Source organism: Calliphora vicina, chromosome 2 (assembly GCF_958450345.1).
Source record: "Calliphora vicina chromosome 2, idCalVici1.1, whole genome shotgun sequence".
NCBI lineage: Eukaryota > Metazoa > Arthropoda > Insecta > Diptera > Calliphoridae > Calliphora > Calliphora vicina.
Genome location: NC_088781.1, coordinates 106,072,947 through 106,094,687, shown reverse-complemented (window position 1 = coordinate 106,094,687; position 21,741 = coordinate 106,072,947). Strand labels below are relative to the sequence as shown.

Genomic DNA, 21,741 nt, shown 5'->3' with positions numbered 1-21,741 from the left:
TGTGTTTTTGTTGTTTAAAATTTCCTCTTTGTTTGGTTGCTGTGTGTAAGTTTATCTAAATAGTTTTCAATATTTTCTAAACTGTATATATTTATAATAATAATTGCATAAAATAAATTATTACTAAAAATGCGTTTTTTTTATTATTTTATTTAAAAAAGAAATTATATATATGTATGTAGTTCTCAAGACATTTTTAGTAAAGTTTATTTCATATTTATTTTCTTTAGCAATTTAATTTGTTTGTCTTTAGCTTTAGTTTCAATAAAGTTTTTTTCTTTCAGTGTATATAAATGTTGGTTTTAATAACAAAGTTGTTGTTGGTTTTGTTTTGCTTTTATATTCTTATCGCCATGTTTGTTTTATTTATTTGTTTTGTTTGTTGGTTTGTTTTCGCTTTGATTTTTATAAAATAAAAAATGGTTTTACAAATTATTATTATTATTTATATGTATGTATGTAAGTAGAGTTTTTGTTGCTGTTGTTGTATAATTGTTATAATAATTAATATTGTATGTATTTACAATTGTAAATCCCTAACGATTTTTTTATGCTTAATTTTATTTATGATTTCTATATAAATATTACGTTACTTTTATTGGCTGTGAGAGCGAGAGTGATAGAGAGAGAGTTTATCATGTTTACTAATTTTTCTGTTTCATTTTCCCCACTATGATTGATTTATAAGCTGCTTAAATATGTAGTTACAGTTTTATTTAAAATGTATTAAATTAAAGTTAGTAAAAGAATTAATTAAATTCAGATTAAAAGCAAGGTTTGAAAAGCTTTGGTGGTTAGATTAAAAGAAAGTAAGATTAAAATACACAAATGGTGTAAATTTGGATAAAAGTTTTAAAAATTTTAAATGATTTTTAGAAATTTTGTTATATTAAAAGAAAATAAGATTAAAATACACAAATTGTGTACATTTTGAAATTAGTTTTTTAAAAATGTTATAACCATTCGTTACTTAGTAATGCAAGTTTGAAAATACCAGTTTAATCAGAAAATGTTTGTATTATTTTAAGAACTGCTCAATAAAAAGTGAGCTGAATATAAACAAATATTTCTAAAATTTCTTATGTTCGGTAAGAAATAAAAAAATTCACAAAATAAAGATTTAAAAATAACCTTTAAGCATTGCAAAAATTTTAAATTTAAAAATAATCGAACACTTCAACTCTACGAGATTAGTGCTGCCAAAGTAGTCAGTAGTTGGTATTCGATATTTTCGGAAAAATATCGTTTTCTCAATCTCCGGTTATCGTTTTTCGTAACGATAAACTTCCAATTAATATAATTTCTAAAAGCCAGAGCTGTAAGTGAATTATTAATTTTTGAATTAATTCGTGAATTATTCACACAAAAAAATTAATTGAATGAAATTTGAGTCAATTCAAATAAATTTGGTAAAAATTAATTGCAATTCATTTCCAATTCAAATAAATTTGTAGAATGAATTGCAATTGGTTTCTAATTCAAATGAATTTATCAAAGTGAATAGCAATTCATTTCCAGTTTATTTGAATTGATTTTGAATTCAATTCAATTTACAGATTTATTTGAATTGAAAACGAATTGTAACTAATTTTTATAAATTTATTCTAATTGGAAATTAATTGAAATTCATTTCTGCCTAATTCGTTTGAATTAATTCAAATTTCATTAATTTTTTTTTTGGTGACAAGAATTTATTGAAAATTTAGCTAATTCGTAACGAATTAAAATCAAAAAAGAATGATTTATTTACAGCTCTGCTAAGAGCAAATGGACAAGATATATGTTAACATAATTTAGGAAAAACCTTGAAAATGTTCTAGAAAAAAGAAAAAATATTAAGTTTTTGTAATAGTTGCCTATGGGACTTTTCTATATGGTTTACAAATATTGAATGAAATTTGGCTCTTGAACAAACCGTTCGATTTTACTCTTTTAGTTCTCATTTGATATATTTTCTTTAAATACTATTCATATCAAAAAAACTTTAACGAATAAAATCTTTATTGGTTGATCTTGTTCACCAGACAAATTATAAAACAAATCGTACTAGAGGATGTGTAAAAAATTTAAAAGGATTTTATTTTTCTTGATCTCAATTTGGATTAAAATTTGAGTAAAACTTAAAAAAGTACGAGCAGACCAAGTTGGGCAATTTGATTAAACCACATAGTGATAAAGTTTCTTAGCATCGACTTAACTATATATTATGATATTCAGGGGAGTTATTGTGTAATTTGATTCGAATTACCCTTTTCAAAATACAATGTATAAACCTTTTACAAAATATCCCCTCGGAATATCAATGGTCCCTGAGAATGGCCTTAGAAATTAACAATTTAACATGTTAAATGTTTCTCTAGAAGTTTTGATAGATAAATAGATGAAAGAGATGCAAAGTCTCTTATCCCCTGTCTATACCTGATAAATTTTTATCATGATAAACGTCAAAATGGTAGTCAAAATAAAATATTATCAGGTGTAGCCTCCATTTATTAGTATTATCGCTTCGTTATGACAAAACTGTTAGTGCTTTTGCTTAGACAAGTTTGTCTTGACAACAAACGTCATTAAATGTTATGATAAATATTTGTCAAGTATAGACAGGGGGTTAAGGAAAGTTACAGATTTCGAAATAAAGATAAAAACTTTAAAAATCAATAAAATAAAGAATGAATTATATCTTGAACTACTAATGGATCACAATCAAAATAAATTTGAACTTGTAATGTGTTCGAAGAGTTTCAATAAATTAAAAAAAAAACTATATTTAAAGGAAGTTCCATTTTTAAAAAGTTTAAAAAGAGAATATTTTTTTTAGTTACAACTGTAAAACAGTTGTAAAATCTTTTAAAATCTACCAATGCTTTTCAAACCCACCAACTATTTCATATCTTATTTTTGAATTTTTATCCAGAAAATAAATCAAAATATTGCCCCACTTCGAGCCTCTTGATCTTATTAATTAATCTCTTTCCCATTGTTAAGGTAATAATATCTATTTGGTTTTTAGTAAAAAAACTTTACTAAATGAATATCTTAAAACCTAAAATTTAGAATAACGATGTATATCTCATATTGATGATGCTCAGATGTTGTCAATAAATATCATTCTCATCCCAATCCACCGATTGCAGAACTAGTTTATCTAATTCCTTGGAATCACCCGAACTACTGTTACGTCGACGACGTTTACGATGCAAATTCGACCATTTACGATTCAGCTGAACCATTTGTGGGGCGGCAAACATGGCGGCAGCGGCCGCACTTAGTTTTGTGGGCGTGATGGCATTGGTGAGCGTGCTGCCCAGAGATGAAGATTGAGGCTGTTGTTGTATAGAGTTAGAACTGGAATTGCCATTGGAGGAGCTAATGTTGAATTGTTCGCGATTATTGTTGAAGATATATTTGCGGGTGTGTGGAGTATTGTGGGAACGTTGTGCTTTGGGAGCTGTGTAGGCGGCTGCCTGATGTGGTTGATAGCGTTGAGAGGAAGTGTAGGGATATTGGTGTTGTGGCAGCAAATGCTGCTGTTTGCTGTAGGGAGTATCGTAGGGTGGTGGCGGTGTTATCATGGCCATGGAAGAGGAATCTTCCTCAATGTATCGCTGCAATTCCAAGGGATGATTATCGCCTAAAGCTTCTCTAAAATGTTCCTCCTCTTCCTCGTCCTGTCGGGGTTGGGAATGTTGAGGCTGGTGATGCTGTTGCTGCTGTTGTATGTTATTAAAATTGAATTCATTGTCAAAGAGATATTCGCCATTTAAAATGTCCAACGAACAATTGGGATATGAATAGGGTGGCATGTAGAGAACTTCATCGTCGTCATCATCATCATTGTCATCGTAAAAGTCTGGTGAGGATGGCACAAAATGATTCGTTGTTAAGGGATTTACTTGTACAGGTGTGGCAGGAACGGATTTAGCCAACGAGGTTTTATGTTTTCTATGTTTGTTGTTGCTGCTGCTGCTAGTGCTGTAATGTTTTTTTCTTTTTGTTGTTGCTGCTGTTGTTAATGTTGTGGTTATGTCATGTAACGGCTTTTGTTGCTGTCTGTTGCTATTTTTTTTAGTTGTTGTATTAGAAATAGTAGTTTTAGCAGCTTCATTTAGGGCTGTTGCTATTTTATTGTTGGCAGTGTTTGCTTTCTGTTTCGGCTTATGCGTTGTTGATTGTGTTGTTGCTGTTTTATCGATTTCATCTATTGTTGCTGTTGTTGTAGTTGCTGCTACTGCTGCTGCTGTTGTTTGATTTTTGATTAATGGCATCGATTTGGTATTTGTGATCAATCAATCACGATATATATAACTACAATTCTTAGGGCTCTCTTGCGGACTTGGACTGCTGGATGGTGGTGCTGGACTAGAACTACTATTTGACATAACAGGCGATGAGGCCGAACTGGAGTGTTGTGGACTATTGGAACGGTGTTGAGTTACTGTAAAATATCCAAAAGTTATTGATTTTAATACGGGGGTTGGTAAAAAATGCTTAAATATGTGTTAAGTTTTTTTAGTTACGCTAATGACACAAGTTGTTAGTTTAAGTTTAGAGATTATAGATTAAGTTAGAGTTAAGTTTAGACAGTTTAGTAGACAGCTAAGAGTTAGTTTTTAGTGTAAACAAAAACGTTGCTAAAGTAAAGTTTTTAATTGATCACGTATAAAAATTTAGTTGTATTAGAAAGCTTTGCTGCAAGATCTAAAGAAAAAATTAACTGATTTCCATTTGCCACAAATCTGATAGTGTTAACCCTTAAAAATAGACTTTCAGCGGCCCTAATGTTAGCAGCTCTAACAGCTAATGTTGGCAGCTCAGTGCTGCCACTTATCCACTTAAGACATATGCAAAAGTTGGTTGATGTGTAAACCTGTGTTAAAGCCGTTATATTCAAATTGATAGCGCAGCTTCGTAACAATATGAATGATTTGAAACGCATCATGGTATTTTAAATGATTGTCCATTTTGGAATCCCAACTTAGACTAAACTAAAAAATCTATAAAAAATACGTTAAATTCGGAAGGGCCTAGGAAAACCTCTGTTAGTAATATCAGATTTTGGGCCAAAAAAAAAACGAAAATTCAGAATTTTGTTTGTTTTGCTTCGAAAATGTCTAATTTTGTGCCAACAAAGCGTCATATGCAGGAAGTTTTGCTTTACTTCTTTAATTTGGAAAAAAAGTGCCGCTGAAGCACACCGATTGCTCATCAAAGATTATGGTGAATGTGTTCCATCGGTTTCAACGTGCGAGAGATGGTTTGTTCGGCTCAGGCCACCCAAAAAAGTTTGAAGACCAAGAATGGAGGCATTACTCCATGAAGGTTATTGTCAAACTCAACAAAATCATTGGGATCTACCTTCCCTACCTCAATCAGCAATTTAAAAGCGTTTGCGAGCAGCAAGATTCACCCAATAGAATGGAAATTGAGCACCATACGAATTGAAAGAATCTACAAAAGAAAATCACTTTTGCACCGAATCATTACTTGCGATGAAATATGGATCCATTATAATAACCAGAAGCGCAGACCATCACAGGGAACCTGTACCGAACGCAACTAATTCGTTTGAAGCAGAGTTGACCGAAAAACGCCCGGAATATGTGGCCAGACATTAAAACGTAATATTTCATCGTCACAACTCTAGGCCACATGTTGTAATACTTGTTAAAAACTATTTAGAAGGAAATGGCTGGGTAGATTTGCCTCGACCGTCTTTTAGTCCAGACCTTGGCCCGTCCGACTACTTTTTATTTCGATCGATGCTCGCTCTGGGATATGCTTCACTTTGAAACAGAGTATCCGATATTGTCTTGATTCGTTCTTGGCCTCAAAAGATGAGCAGTTCTTTTGGAACGGAATCCATATGTCACCAGAAAGATGGGAAATGGCCATAGTTAATAATGGTCAATACTTTGAATAAATGTATATTCTAGAAATGTTTCAAAATAGAAGTTAAAAATTTGAAAAAATCTCGCAGTTTTATGACTACACCCAATAATTTTTAAATACTTTTCTGAAGTTTCATCAAAGTCATCCAGTAAATACATTACATTTATCTGTATTTTAATGAAAACCCCAAATGTTCAAACATTTGACCTTTGACACCGCCTGCGAAAGGGTTAACGTTTTCTTTTTTGACAAAATATCCAGTTTATGTTTCTTATTGTATTTTTACTATAACTTTGTTTTTTAGTCATTATTGTATAGTGTTGCAAAATTGGTGAAAATTTGATTTTGGGTCATTTTGGTCTCAAGGACATAAATGGGTTAATTTCCACATTATTCACTTCTAATATATTTTTTGAATAATTTGCTGAAGTTTAATCAAAATCCTAAAATAAATACATTACATTTCGCTGTATTTTAATGAAAACTCCGAAATATTGAAATATTTGACCTTTGACTCTGGTGGCAAAAGGGCTAAAGTCTCCGGATGTGATAAAATATCTAGTATCTGTTTCCTATGAATTTTTGACAATAATTTGGTTAATATATCATTATTGTATACAGTTGCTTAGTTTAGCTACTTGAGGTCAAAATTTACCGAAATTTATTTTAGGCCATTTTGGTTTGAAGGTCACAAAAGGGTTAATTACCATATTATTCACTTCCAAGATAATTTTTTAATCTTTATTGAAGTTTCCTGAAAATTCCCCAAAAACTACATTACATTTATCTAAATTTGAAAGAAAAATCGCAAATATTCAAAGATTTGACCTTTGACTCCGGTGGAAATTTTGGTAAAATCTTCATTAAATGTTTGATATGGATTTAGTAACAATATTCGGAATTTGTTTTAATACAACTAAACAAAGCAAACCTTAAAGTTGCTTCAAGTTGAAATAGCTATATCGGATAAATTAGGAAAGGTATTGACCCAAATCTTTTTGGGATTTGTTCTTTTGGATCTCCTCAATATAATCCTATAGAGCTATTCTTAAATTTTTAGAATTCGTTAAAGAAAATATTAAAACGTTTGTAAAATCGTTTATAGCCCCGATGGGAACTGGGTTCTCCCAGTTAGACAGAAATTCATAACAATGCTTTTGTAAATCTCAAGAAGGTAGAATTACCCAAAATAATCCTCGAAATTCTAAAAATCATAAAAAACCTTAATATAAAGGGGGTTTATTAAGCCCGATAGATGTTACGAAAGGATTAACTGTCAAATGAACTGTCAAACTGCGCTCACTTTTTTACATTTATGATCAGTATGGCACAGATACCCAGATAAGAGACGAGATATAGAAAGATAAATTTATACGTTTGTCCCTCTTTTAAATCTACCGTGGTTTATTATACATTTTCTTTTAATTTTTCGTAAATTTTTTTGTTTGCCTCCACCATATTGCTAAAAACAGCTGATTCGGGTCTATGTTAGTCTATGCAGTATGGTCTGGCAAATCATCAAGAATAGATTGTATAGAATTATCCATAGAAATTATCCAAATTTACTTTGAAAATCAGTCATCGATTCACGTAACTTATAGACGATTGTTTTATTGCAAATTAGGTTCAGTCATGAAGCTCATTTTTGGCTTAATGGGTTTTTTATTAAACAAAATTGCCGCATATGGAGTGAGACCAACCCCCACAACCTTACAGACTCCTTTATATTCAGCAAAATATACCGTTTGGAGCTGTTTACACGATGTTTGCATCATCGCACCTAATTTCTTCAAAAATTAAGCCGGATCTTGAGCTACGTTCAATGGAGATCGTTACCGCATCATGATCAATGATTTTTTTGTTTAAAAATATGGATGACATTGATCCGGGCGAGATGTGGTTTCAACAGGATGTCGTTACGTAGCATACGGCGATCGCAACCATCGATTTATTGAAATCAAAATTTGGCGATAACTTGATTTCGAGAAATGAACTAGTCATTTTGCCTCCAAGTACATGCGATTTGGCAACTTTCGATTATTTTCTATGGAGCCACGCGAAGTCACTGGTTTATGGTGAGAAACCAGCAACAATTGACGACTTGAAGGCCAACATTGTTCGTGTTTTCCGTGACATACGGCCAGCAATACTCGAAAGAGTGGCCCAAAATTGGACGTCCGGTGGCCATGTGCCCAAATCGAAATGTATTGATCTTTCGAATCAATTTTTATAAAAATTTCTTTTTCTTTCACCCTTTGTAACCCGATATATTAATTTTAATTGTTTATGAGAAAATTTAACTCCTCTCTTTCAGAAATACCTTTTCAATCCCTGTTTAAAACAGATCTGGCACCCAGCTACTATTATTTGTTTGTCAAATATAATGAAAGCTTCAGAGAACGAATTATTTAATAAATGAGGAAGTTCTTGAACTCTTGGCATTAAATATTACTTTCTCAATTCTTGATTACTTCGATCTGACCTTGCGATTTTAATTTGTTATTGACCTTGACAACATGATCTCAGAGAAAGAGATTTTATAGGAATGAGAAACTCAAATACTAAACAAATCAATATTTTAAGGAATGCTGAAAGTAGAGCAGTACTTTTCTAGAAAATAATGCTTAAGAATAAGGACAAATTTAAACCCATAAAATTGTTTTCTTAGGTCCCAAATATTACAAATATGCAGAATTTAACCCTAAATTTTCAAATTATAATCTTTTAAAACTTAAACGAGAAGACCTATTACATTTTTCCTTATTCTTTTACCCTAGGTCTCCATTTTTATTGCTAAACACAAGCAATAACGTCTGCAGAACAACAGCATAATGATTGCTGATTGCTTTAGGTGGAGAAAGCGTTTGTCACAAATATAAAATTTTTAAAGCGAGAAGTTCTATGAAAAACGATGTGTATTTTGCTTATATTTTTTGTTGAATGATTTTTTTACTAATTTCTTTGTTTTTTTACTTTTGGTGCTTAAATAAATTAAATATGTATGAATTAATCGCACTGAATCATAGAAAGAAGAAATTTTACATTAATGACAACTGGACTGACAGCTTATTGCTTAGCAATAATTGCTCAGGCAATCAGTAAAGCAATCATTGTGCAATGGATTGCAACCTATGGCAATTTGCGGTCTACACTCGCAAATTTCATTGCCGCAATCAAATTTGAAAATTGCAGCAATAAATATTGCTACATGGAGACCTGGGGTTAAATAATTTTAATCTCTTAATAATTTACAATACGTTTTGCATGTTGCAACATTTAGAACACATAAATTTTGAATATTTAATCAATTTTATTTGTAAAATAAACAATTTAGACACACAAATAAAACATGCATGTTGCAACATGCTGATTTCAAATCAAATTTATAGAAATACCAACATTTATATTAAAAAAACTTAAAAATATAAAATAAAGTGCACACATTGGTTTACAAAAATAAAAAAAATAAAAATTAGTTTAAAAAAAGACGCTACTAAATTTAATAACAAAAAACACACTCATATTAAAAACGGAAATTTATTTTTTCAAGGTGAAATTGAAATTGTTAAAAAAAATATTTAAAGAAGTTTTACAAAAATTTCGGTTTTCCCATTAAAAATAAAAAAGAAAGTTGTGAAAAGACATGATAGAAAATAGAAGAACTTTCGCAAAAAAGAACTGAACTTACCAATACCATGACGGGGCGGCTGCCTTCTTAAACGGCCAAGACTTCGATTACGTGTATTTGTGTTAACAGCCTGAATTGTGAATTTGATTTGATATTTTTTTTGTTTGTTTCGGGTGGTATTTATTTTTTGATTTTTTTTTTGTTGGTTGGTTGATAAAAAATGAAAATAAAATAATTTGTATTTGTAACATAATAATTTGTAGTGGTGTTGTTGGTAATTTTGAATATTTTTCGTTTCAAACAAAATTTTCAATTGATTATTGTTATAATGAAAATGCAAATGATTTGAAGAGTGATGGAATATAAACTAAAGGGTTTTTATTTATTTTTTTTAAACAAGGAACTAAAGAATTAATCATATTTATTGATTTGTGACTATATATTTCGCTTTTTTGTTTTGATTGGGTTTGCTAATATTCAGACATGCTGTACTGGGGGCGGGTGCTTGAAGTGGGAGTGAAGGAATTAATTTGGGTGTTTTTAGCAGCTTTTTAGATTTGAAGAGAGCTGGATGTAAACAATTGGCTTTTTATGAGAAGTATTTTTAATGAAATTTTGTGAAAAAGATTTTAAATTTGTTTTTTACACAACATCTACTTAGCTAAAATGTTAAAAGGAGCATTGCTAATATAAATAAATAATTCAACTTAAAAATATTATGAAATATTTTATAAAAAAAATACATTTTTGTTTTTTAATTGCCTTAGAAAGAATCACTTGAAGTGATTTAAAATTTAATATTACACAACTATATATTTAAATTTCATTAAAATATTAGCGAAGTACTTGACGTACCGATCAGAAAATCTATTACAGGATAATTAAACATATATTGGGGACTGTCTGTCAGACAACATAGACGATTTTGACAAGGTAGATAACGAAAAACTGGAAAAAATTATATAATTTTAGTGCAAATCGCATCGGTTTTGCGATGTGAATCGAAAAATTTTCTTTTGCGATGAGGAAAAATATTATTACGTTTTTACCTTTTAAAAACGGTGGTTTATTTCCTTTAAATATACCGTATTATTTTAATTGCAAATAAAAGCGATCAGACTCTTTATTTATTTAAATTTAAATAGTCACACTCATTTAATGCACACACTGGTAATACAGTTAATGTTAATTCTAACAGCGCCTATGATAAACTGACTATCTGCTACTTGCTGTTACTATTTATATACACAGTGCCATCTTCTAGTAGTTTCATGAATTATCTATTATTTCTGGAGCTTTTAACAGCTTTAATGTTAACAGCTCTAACTGTTAAATGTTAATAACAGAGAGTTATTGTTGATAAGTAGAAGTTTCGGTCACTGGAAATGTTTATAAACATGATGAATGTTACAATTTAAATGATGGGGTATGGTTACCTCTCGAGGAGGTTATCAATATCTTGCGATGTGAGCCCGCTAGACATTATTTTGTGGGGTTTCTGAAGCCGCAGATTTATGACAATATGTAACAATCGACCGAAGTAAACATAACCAAGTTCATCGCTCAAAACTTAGCAGAGTCATTGAAAATTGGATCTCTCGGATCCATGCCGTCGTACTAAGCCCCAGTGTACATTTGAATCATGTCATACGTGGGACATTCAAATATAAAATATTTCCAACATACGAGGTCCGTGACATAACACAGGTTTTTGGATATAAACATTATTTTATAATCTCCTTTGAGCTCTATACGTTTCTCCATTTTTTGTATCCCTTCTCAAAAATGCGATTTGTCGAGGTCATAAAAATAAGTATTTGTTTGTGAGACGATTTCTTCGTTGGAGTCTAATCTCTTTCCATCGAGCCATTTCATCAGGTTTTGAATCAAAAAATTGTCACTCGGGGCTAAATCCGGAGAATATGGTAGATGAGAAAGTAATTCGTAATCTGATTCACGGATTTTTGCCACTAGTTTTTCTAATTTTCTTATCCCTTCACAAATTTAAGATTTGACGAGGTCATCAATGCAGGTATTGAGCCATTTAAATGAGGTTCGGAAACAAAAAGTAGTCCCTCGTGAATAAATGCGGAGAATAGAGCGGATGATGGAGCAATTCATATTATAATTAATCGATTGTTTTCATAGAAACTGCACATGTGTGCCCCTTGCATTGTCCTGGTGAAAAATAACTCATTAAATTGACTCAATAAGTATCTTAAACAATGGTCGCCATGACTTTGTCGGCTGACAAACCCACCTTGGACTTCTTTGACGTCGATTCACACCGATAAACCCAATGTTTCGTCCACGATTATGAAACGGTGCAAAAACTCGTCGATATTACGGTTGAACAAAACCAAACCCTCCTGAAGTTGACTCCTGTCAAAATTTGAACAAGCTGCGTCATTTCGCTTGTATTTGACAACCATTGATAGCAGACTACCGCGTGACTTGAGAAAAAAGTGAATTTCGGGCGTTCATTCAGTATTTTTTTCTGCATAAAAAAACAACACTCAATACAAGACTAAGCTTGATAAATACTATGGGAACTCCGTGCCATTAATTGCGATGGTAAAAAAAAGAATTTCGTTGTGGCCCTACAAGCAGGGATAATGCCAAACGTTCACGACGAATAAATTTAAATTCTGATTTATTTTATTTGCCTGTGAATAATTACTATAGATGAAAAAGAAGAATGTATGTATATATTGTTTTTTTAATTACTAAGTTTTTCTATTTTGGTTTAATAGAAATAATCACTTGATTCTATCCACTGTCAAAAATTGTAAATTATCCGTTATAATCAAGTAGTTTACCATATTTACACACCTAAAAGTATGCAGCAATCTTTATAAATTAGCTACCAAAAGCATATGTAGAACAACTATACGTATGATTAATATTATTGTAAAATATTACTGATACGCACCCAAACATGAAGAAACGATACATCAGGACAACCAGTTTGTGAAAATAAGCGAATTCACTTAATTGTAAATAAATTCGAAAAAAAATCAATAAATTTTTATGGTCAATACCTCATTTTGTTTCTATTACATGCGGCTTTGCGGTAAAACAATAAATATAAACAATTTCTGACGTTTTTGATTTTTCATGATTTTTTTAAAACAAAAAAAATGGATATTTTTACATAAAAAATATATTTTTTGCTTCAATTTGTTATTATAACTCCGAAACTACTGAGCCGATTAGAACGCAATATATATGTGGAAATTTGTACATAGCGTGGGGAAAATGTTTTCAACATTCAATCAATCGGAAGTAGAACATTAACTACTTAATTTTATGTATATCAAACAAAAAAGTAAAATTTTGTGAAAATGAGCGAATTTACTTAATTGTGAATAAATTCGAAAAGAATCCATCGATTTTTGTGATCGATATTTCATATTGTTAATATTATATGTGGCTTAGTGATGAAGCAATAAATCTAAACAATTTCTGCCGTTTTCGATTTTTCATGATTTTTTTAAAACAAAAAAATTAGCTTTTTTCACGGAAAACAAATATTTCTTTGCTTCAATTTGTTATTATAACTGCGAAACTACGGAGCCGATTAGAACGCAATATATATGTGAAAATTTGTACATATCATGGGGAAAATGTTTTCAAAATTCAATCAATCGAAAGAAGAACATTAACTACTTAATTTTATGTATATCAAACAAAACAGTCAAATTTTGTGAAAATGGGCGAATTCACTTAATTGTGAATAAATTTGAAAAGAATCAATCGATTTTTATGTTCGATATCTCATTTAGTTGCTATTATATTTGGGTTTGCGATAAAGCAATAAACTGAAACCATTTCTGCCATTTTCGATTTTTCATGAGTTTTTTAAAACACAAAAATTTGCTATTTTCACGTAAAAAATATATTTTTTGCTTCAATTTGTTATAATAACTCGGAAACTATTCAGCCGATTAAAACGCTATATATAACCGTATTAAAGGTTATGTAAATTTGAACTTTTTTTAAGTTTACCTCAATAATATCGGACTAGCCCTTTTTGAGTTATCATAAGTGGAGAAACATTTTAAAAAATTCACAATCTTAGAAAAAAAATTTAAAAAAAATCTATCCATAGAATTCAAAAATTTTACCATTTTTGTACTTAGGTAGCCATGATGCATGAAATCTATATAGTGGTTAATAAAGCCTTTTTTTTGCTGTTGACCTGTGTTATCTAAGAGCTCATAAATTTGTTATGTATAAATTTTGGGTACAAAATCGAGGCAGTCGTGGGCTTTAACCCTGATTTTCAGTAGGGTAGGGTCAGTAGGTTATCTAGGGGCTTCGGAAAACCATTTTCAATCAATACACAAACAAACGGGCTTCGCTAAATCGACTTCGCTATCTATAAGGATCTAGGGACGTAAATGAAAGTTGTAGAATTTTCAAATTGATTGACATACTTCAATGTTTGAAGAAATGGTTAAGAAAATATTATGAAAACAAATTGTAGAAGAAAATGAAATGAAACAAACAAAAAAATGCAATGCAATTCCAGTTTTAAACCATTAGAAAAGTTCAGTATTAAGTGCAAATGCAACATTTAATAATAATTGCAAGATCATTTGCCCTTAAAAACCAAACTCCACTTTTGCTATTTTTAATAAGTAGTGTGTAAAAATATTCTACCAAGTATTAATATTACAAGGGGAGGGGAAAAAGGTTTTTAGTTACTTATAAATCAATATGATTCTATTATTTATTATAAACTAACACATTAAACAAAATAAAAATCATAAAATGCTACTTAACATTCCACTTAAAATTAAATAACAAATGAAAAGAAAACTTAAAGAAATAAAACAAATCATGTAGCAAAGTCCAACCACAACTGAATATGATGAAGAAAAGCTGCCAATTTGAGCTTTAGGGCTGAGTTTTAAGAAACTTAAATCAAAACAAAACAAGGATGCGGGATGGCTGATTTTGGAAACAAAAAGAAATGTAAGTGTTTCAAAGTAAAACCCCTTGTTGAGCATATTTTTTTTTTAAGATTTGCAAAGCAGAAAAAAGCTTCTTTTTTTGGGAGAAAAAGCTTAGCAAAAATATATATACAAAAACAACTTAAATTTTAGTTATTTAACAAATTGCTATGAGTGTGTAAACAATTTTTATTTTTCATCTTCAAAAAGCCAATCAAATTATTTTATATACAAACATTTTAAATTTAAGATAACAAAAAAAATTAAAAAAGATATTTAAAATAAATTTCAAACTCTTTTGCATTTTCGTTTTTATTTTTTATATTTTTTGGTTTAAATTAAATAAATAAAACTCTTATTTTGTACAGAAAAAAAGAAACAAAATTAAAACCAAAAAGAACAAAATTGAAAACTGAAAGGAAAACCAACTTAAAAAAATAATAAATTGCCATTATTTACCATATTTTGGGTAATTAATCCCTGACTGGTTTCAGCCGCCCCACTCCCGTCTCAAAGGTAAACCTAATGGGAAAGAAAAAGGAAAAACAGGTAAGAAAAAAGTAGAAAGATAGTATAGATTTTTTTGTCATGGATTTTCTTGTTTTGTTTTTGTATTTTGAATGGATTTACAAAGTGATTGAAAAAAATTCTTAAATAAAAGAAAAAAACTTGAAAAAAAAGTTTTGTAAAATTTTTGTTTGATTGTTTTTTTTTTCTTTTGCTTCTTCAAATCGATTGGTGTATTTGATTTATTAAATTTATGTACATTAGAAAGAGTAATAAATAGTTGTTGGTAAGATAGTAGTAATTAGGGTTTAGAGAGTGATATTAAAACAACCCCCAAAAAGCTTCATGGACAGCGTTTATTTTGTAATGAATCATAATTTAAAAAAAAATAAAAATAGTTAAAGGCTAAAATTGGGAAATAATAATAAATTGAATTAAAAATCATGCAGTTTAATTGGAAAATTAAAAGATAATTGTTTAATTAAATTAAAAAAGCTTTTTAAAAAATCATAAACAGAATTTAAACTGCAGGCGTTAATGGTTTGTTGAAATTATAAGTCACAAAATTATTGATAAATTTTTATATTTTTGGTATCTAGATTATTGGCTTGATTGTCTTTAATATCTTGCTTCTGATTTTCTTAAAACATCTAGATTTTGGAAAGCCTTATTTTGAATGATATTCAGACACTGACATAATTATAATCTCAAAGCTTTAAAACCGTTACGTCCAAGCACGCAATAATCGCTATTTGAGTTTTTGTTTAACAGCTTTGAAAGCTCTAATACTGATAGTTGTTTGTTTGCAAAATAAACATGAAGTTGTCTGATTGCTTGTTGTACTCTTGTTAGTGTGAAAACACAAAAGCTCTATTGTAAAAGCTCGCACATTGTGCATATGAGCTGGACGTGACTTCTCAGAGTCTCTGGTGGGAATCGAACTCGCAACTCACAGATTGATAGTCCAGCACACTTTCGTCTAGTCTTTCGGGACACCCGATCGGAATATTGTCGATCCAAATCTCTAAGTTTGTAAATGTCTTTGAAATAACTTTCATTTGATATATTGTCTAAGTACACAACTTTGAAGCCGAGATATAGCTAATTTAAAGCCACGCCCACTCGAAAGTAGAAATGTTATATATATCAGCCATTTATGGACCGATTTGGATGAGTTTTTTAAAACAGACAATTTAGAATATGTTTAATACAGACTTGAGTGATTTTATCCTTTATTTGGAAGCATCCAAAATTAAAATTTGGCGATAGTCGTGGGTTTTTGCTTAAATCTCAGCCATTTATGATGACTAAATCTAATATATTGATACATGTGGTTCAGAACTTTATCTGTAGGCCTCGGAAACCTATTTCTAATTCATCTGATTACCACTTATAGTGAAAGGTATAAAAACCTGGGTGATTATTGTGTAATTCGATTCAAAAATAAAAACCTTTCGAATTTGTATGAATTATAAAGAGTGGGCAAAATTGAGGTTATGAAGTATTGAACGATGAAATGTCAAGAATTGAGCTGTCATCCTTTGATATTGTTTTAGTACAAATTTTAATTGTGAAAATAATGTTATTTGCATGAGATTCGATTAGGCGATGTTAATTGGCCGCCTTGTTCTTATGAATTTACGCAGTTTGGATATTTCCAGAGCATTCTGAGGGAAAACTCAGATTAAGATTTTCATGAAAAATTTACATTCAAAATTGGCGTTGCACAGTCATATCTAATCCATATATTTTAGAAATATTCGTACATCTGCCATTTCTAACTGTCTGTTCCGATTGATTATCACGAACGTAGAAGAGGAGTATTCGAGTGATTTAAAATTGGCTGTTCCGATTATCATGGACTTAGCGGTGAAGTATTCCAGTTTAAGAGCGAGTCCATGGAACTCTCAGAAGCAGCGTGTGTCTAATACATGAATCGATTGGTCGCCTCAATGAAAGTTTAAGCACTTTGATGTAATTTTTGGAATATTTCAACTAAATGTAATAACATCAACAAAATTCGTAATTTTTATCATTAAAAATATTTCAAAATATGCCGATTATATTTCACACACACTTAACATGCCTTTTGTGAAAATCTACACACCTTCACCTACTAGACATTTAATACTTAAATATCCACATAAACTATTTATGTAAAAACAAAAAAAAAATAATTTACAAATCAAAAAAAAAACTACCACATAAAAAATTAAATAATAAACTACAAAACATTTAGTTTAACAACTATGTTAAAAAACAAAATAAATAAATAATACACCAATCGACGACTGTGATCAAGCTAATATTTGTTATAAAAAAATCATAAATGTTAATAATAAAAACAAAACATAACACTTTATAAAACATCAATAATAACATTTAATATATAGGGGATTCCATTCCAAAATCAGATTAAGTAAAACTCACCTTCTTGACACTGCGAGTGGTGGAAAAGCCATCACCACGACGATAATTATCACCCTAAAGCAAGTTAGAATAGTAAAAATAGATTTAAATTTTGAGATTTTGTTATAGTTTTGAGGTAAAACTTACCATAACTTGATGAGATCTTAAAGTACCGAAATTATCGCGACAACGATATGTTTGTTGTGTGTTGTAGCCATCGGGCTGAAATTGGAAGAATGTTTCGGAATTGGGTGCACCATGATGTTGCATGGGTTTGCGTAAAGTACTCTTTGGTGAATGCATTTTATTTTGACTGGGTGGTTGAGGTAATAAAACCGGTTCGGCATAGGTTACCTCTTCAACTTGAGGTAATAGTTTGGGTTCAGCTTGAATTCTATAAAATTGATTTGGTAGATGATAAATTAAATAAATTGGTAATAGGAAATATTGTTAGAATTATATTTAAAAGATAAGTTGGTTAACAATATTCTTTTAAAAATATTTCGGGTTTTAATGAGTTACATTTTATTTTTTAGCTTCGTTTTTATTGTGTTTATTTTCAAATATTTGACATGGATTTAGCATAAAGACTCAGGCTTTTGTATAAAGACACTGGCTTTAGTATAAAGACACTGGCTTTAATATAAAGACACTGGCTTTAGTATAAAGACACTGGTTTTAGTATATAAAGATACTGGATTTAGTATAAAGAAACTGGCTTTAGTATAAAAACACAGGCTTTATTATAAAGACACTGGCTTTAGTATAAAGACACTGGCTTTAGTATAAAGGTACTGGCTTTAGTATAAAGACACTGGCTTTAGTATAAAGACACTGGCTTTAGTATAAAGACACTGGCTTTAGTATAAAGACACTGGCTTTAGTATAAAGACACTGGCTTTAGTATAAAGACACTGGCTTTAGTATAAAGACACTGGCTTTAGTATAAAGACACTGGCTTTAGTATAAAGACACTGGCTTTAGTATAAAGACACTGGCTTTAGTATAAAGACACTGGCTTTAGTATAAAGACACTGGCTTTAGTATAAAGACACTGGCTTTAGTATAAAGACACTGGCTTTAGTATAAAGACACTGGCTTTAGTATAAAGACACTGGCTTTAGTATAAAGACACTGGCTTTAGTATAAAGACACTGGCTTTAGTATAAAGACACTGGCTTTAGTATAAAGACACTGGCTTTAGTATAAAGACACTGGCTTTAGTATAAAGAAACTGGCTTTAGTATAAAGACACTGGCTTTAGTATAAAGACACTGGCTGTAGTATAAAGACACTGGCTTTAGTATAAAGACACTGGCTTTAGTATAAAGACACTGGCTTTAGTATAAACACCTGGCTTTAGTATAAAAACACTGGCTTTAGTATAAAGACACTGGCTTTAGCATAAAGACACTGGCTGTAGTATAAAGACACTGGCTGTAGTATAAAGACACTGGCTTTAGTATAAAGACACTGGCTGTAGTATAAAAACACTGGCTGTAGTATAAAGACACTGGCTTTAGTATAAAGACACTGGCTTTAGTATAAAGACACTGGCTTTAGCATAAAGACCTGGCTTTAGTATAAAAACACTGGCTTTAGTATAAAAACACTGGCTTTAGTATAAAGACACTGGCATTAGTATAAAGACACTGGCTTTAGTATAAATACACTGGCTTTAGTATAAAGACACTGGCTTTAGTATAAAGACACTGGCTTTAGTATAAAGACACTGGCTTCAGTATAAAGACACTGGCTTTAGTATAAAGACACTGGCTTTAGTATAAAGACACTGGCTTTAGTATAAAGACACTGGCTTTAGTATAAAGACACTGGTTTTAGTATAAAGACACTGGCTTTAGTATAAAGACACTGGCTTTAGTATAAAGACACTGGCTTTAGTATAAAGACACTGGCTTTAGTATAAAGACACTGGCTTTAGTATAAAGACATTGGTTTTAGTATAAAGACACTGGCTTTAGTATAAAGACACTAGATTTAGTATAAAGACACTGGCTTTAGTATAAAGACACTGGCTTTAGTATAAAGACACTGGCTTTAGTATAAAGACTCTGGCTTTAGTATAAAGACACTGGCTTTAGTATAAAGACACTGGCTTTAGTTTAAAGACACTGGCTTTAGTATAAAGACACTGGTTTTAGTATAAAGACACTGGCTTTAGTATAAAGACACTGGCTTTAGTATAAAGACACTGGCTTTAGTATAAAGACACTGGCTTTAGTATAAAGACATTGGTTTTAGTATAAAGACACTGGCTTTAGTATAAAGACACTAGATTTAGTATAAAGACACTGGCTTTAGTATAAAGACACTGGCTTTAGTATAAAGACACTGGCTTTAGTATAAAGACACTGGCTTTAGTATAAAGAAACTGGCTTTAGTATAAAGACACTGGCTTTAGTATAAAGACACTGGCTTTAGTATAAAGACACTGGCTGTAGTATAAAGACACTGGCTGTAGTATAAAGACACTGGCTTTAGTATAAAGACACTGGCTTTAGTATAAGACACTGGCTTTAGTATAAAGACACTGGCTTTAGTATAAAGACACTGGCTTTAGTATAAAGACACTGGCTTTAGTATAAAGACACTGGCTTTAGTATAAAGACACTGGCTTTAGTATAAAGACACTGGCTTTAGTATAAAGACACTGGCTTTAGTATAAAGACACTGGCTTTAGTATAAAGACACTGGCTTTAGTATAAAGACACTGGCTTTAGTATAAAGACATTGGTTTTAGTATAAAGACATTGGTTTTAGTATAAAGACACTGGCTTTAGTATAAAGACACTAGATTTAGTATAAAGACACTGGCTTTAGTATAAAGACACTGGCTTTAGTATAAAGACACTGGCTTTAGTATAAAGACACTGGCTTTAGTATAAAGACACTGGCTTTAGTATAAAGACACTGGCTTTAGTATAAAGACACTGGCTTTAGTATAAAGACACTGGCTTTAGTATAAAGAAACTGGCTTTAGTATAAAGACACTGGCTTTAGTATAAAGACACTGGCTTTAGTATAAAGACACTGGCTTTAGTATAAAGAAACTGGCTTTAGTATAAAGACACTGGCTTTAGTATAAAGACACTGGCTTTAGTATAAAGACACTGGCTTTAGTATAAAGACACTGGCTTTAGTATAAAGACACTGGCTTTAGTATAAAGAAACTGGCTTTAGTATAAAGACACTGGCTTTAGTATAAAGACACTGGCTTTAGTATAAAGACACTGGCTGTAGTATAAAGACACTGGCTTTAGTATAAAGACACTGGCTTTAGTATAAAGACACTGGCTTTAGTATAAAGACCTGGCTTTAGTATAAAAACACTGGCTTTAGTATAAAGACACTGGCTTTAGCATAAAGACACTGGCTGTAGTATAAAGACACTGGCTGTAGTATAAAGACACTGGCTTTAGTATAAAGACACTGGCTGTAGTATAAAGACACTGGCTGTAGTATAAAGACACTGGCTTTAGTATAAAGACACTGGCTTTAGTATAAAGACACTGGCTTTAGCATAAAGACCTGGCTTTAGTATAAAAACACTGGCTTTAGTATAAAAACACTGGCTTTAGTATAAAGACACTGGCATTAGTATAAAGACACTGGCTTTAGTATAAATACACTGGCTTTAGTATAAAGACACTGGCTTTAGTATAAATACACTGGCTTTAGTATAAAGACACTGGCTTTAGTATAAAGACACTGGCTTCAGTATAAAGACACTGGCTTTAGTATAAAGACACTGGCTTTAGTATAAAGACACTGGCTTTAGTATAAAGACACTGGCTTTAGTATAAAGACACTGGCTTTAGTATAAAGACATTGGTTTTAGTATAAAGACATTGGTTTTAGTATAAAGACACTGGCTTTAGTATAAAGACACTAGATTTAGTATAAAGACACTGGATTTAGTATAAAGACACTGGCTTTAGTATAAAGACACTGGCTTTAGTATAAAGACACTGGCTTTAGTATAAAGACACTGGCTTTAGTATAAAGACACTGGCTTTAGTATAAAGACACTGGCTTTAGTATAAAGACACTGGCTTTAGTATAAAGAAACTGGCTTTAGTATAAAGACACTGGCTTTAGTATAAAGACACTGGCTTTAGTATAAAGACACTGGCTTTAGTATAAAGAAACTGGCTTTAGTATAAAGACACTGGCTTTAGTATAAAGACACTGGCTTTAGTATAAAGACACTGGCTTTAGTATAAAGACACTGGCTTTAGTATAAAGACACTGGCTTTAGTATAAAGAAACTGGCTTTAGTATAAAGACACTGGCTTTAGTATAAAGACACTGGCTTTAGTATAAAGACAC

The 21,741-nt window shown here is 30.8% G+C and overlaps 1 protein-coding gene across 1 annotated transcript in view; it reads right to left on the bottom strand.

Moving 5' to 3' along the window:
* Window positions 1-3,018: 3,018 nt before the first annotated feature.
* Sema1a (semaphorin 1a) overlaps window positions 3,019-21,741 on the bottom strand; it is a 751,515-nt gene continuing 732,792 nt past the window's right edge. Inside the window, 4 exon segments of the mRNA XM_065501135.1 lie at window positions 3,019-4,435; window positions 9,578-9,647; window positions 17,413-17,466; window positions 17,539-17,785. Of these exon segments, the coding sequence (XP_065357207.1) occupies window positions 3,096-4,435; window positions 9,578-9,647; window positions 17,413-17,466; window positions 17,539-17,785 (1,711 nt within the window). The 3' untranslated portion in view covers window positions 3,019-3,095.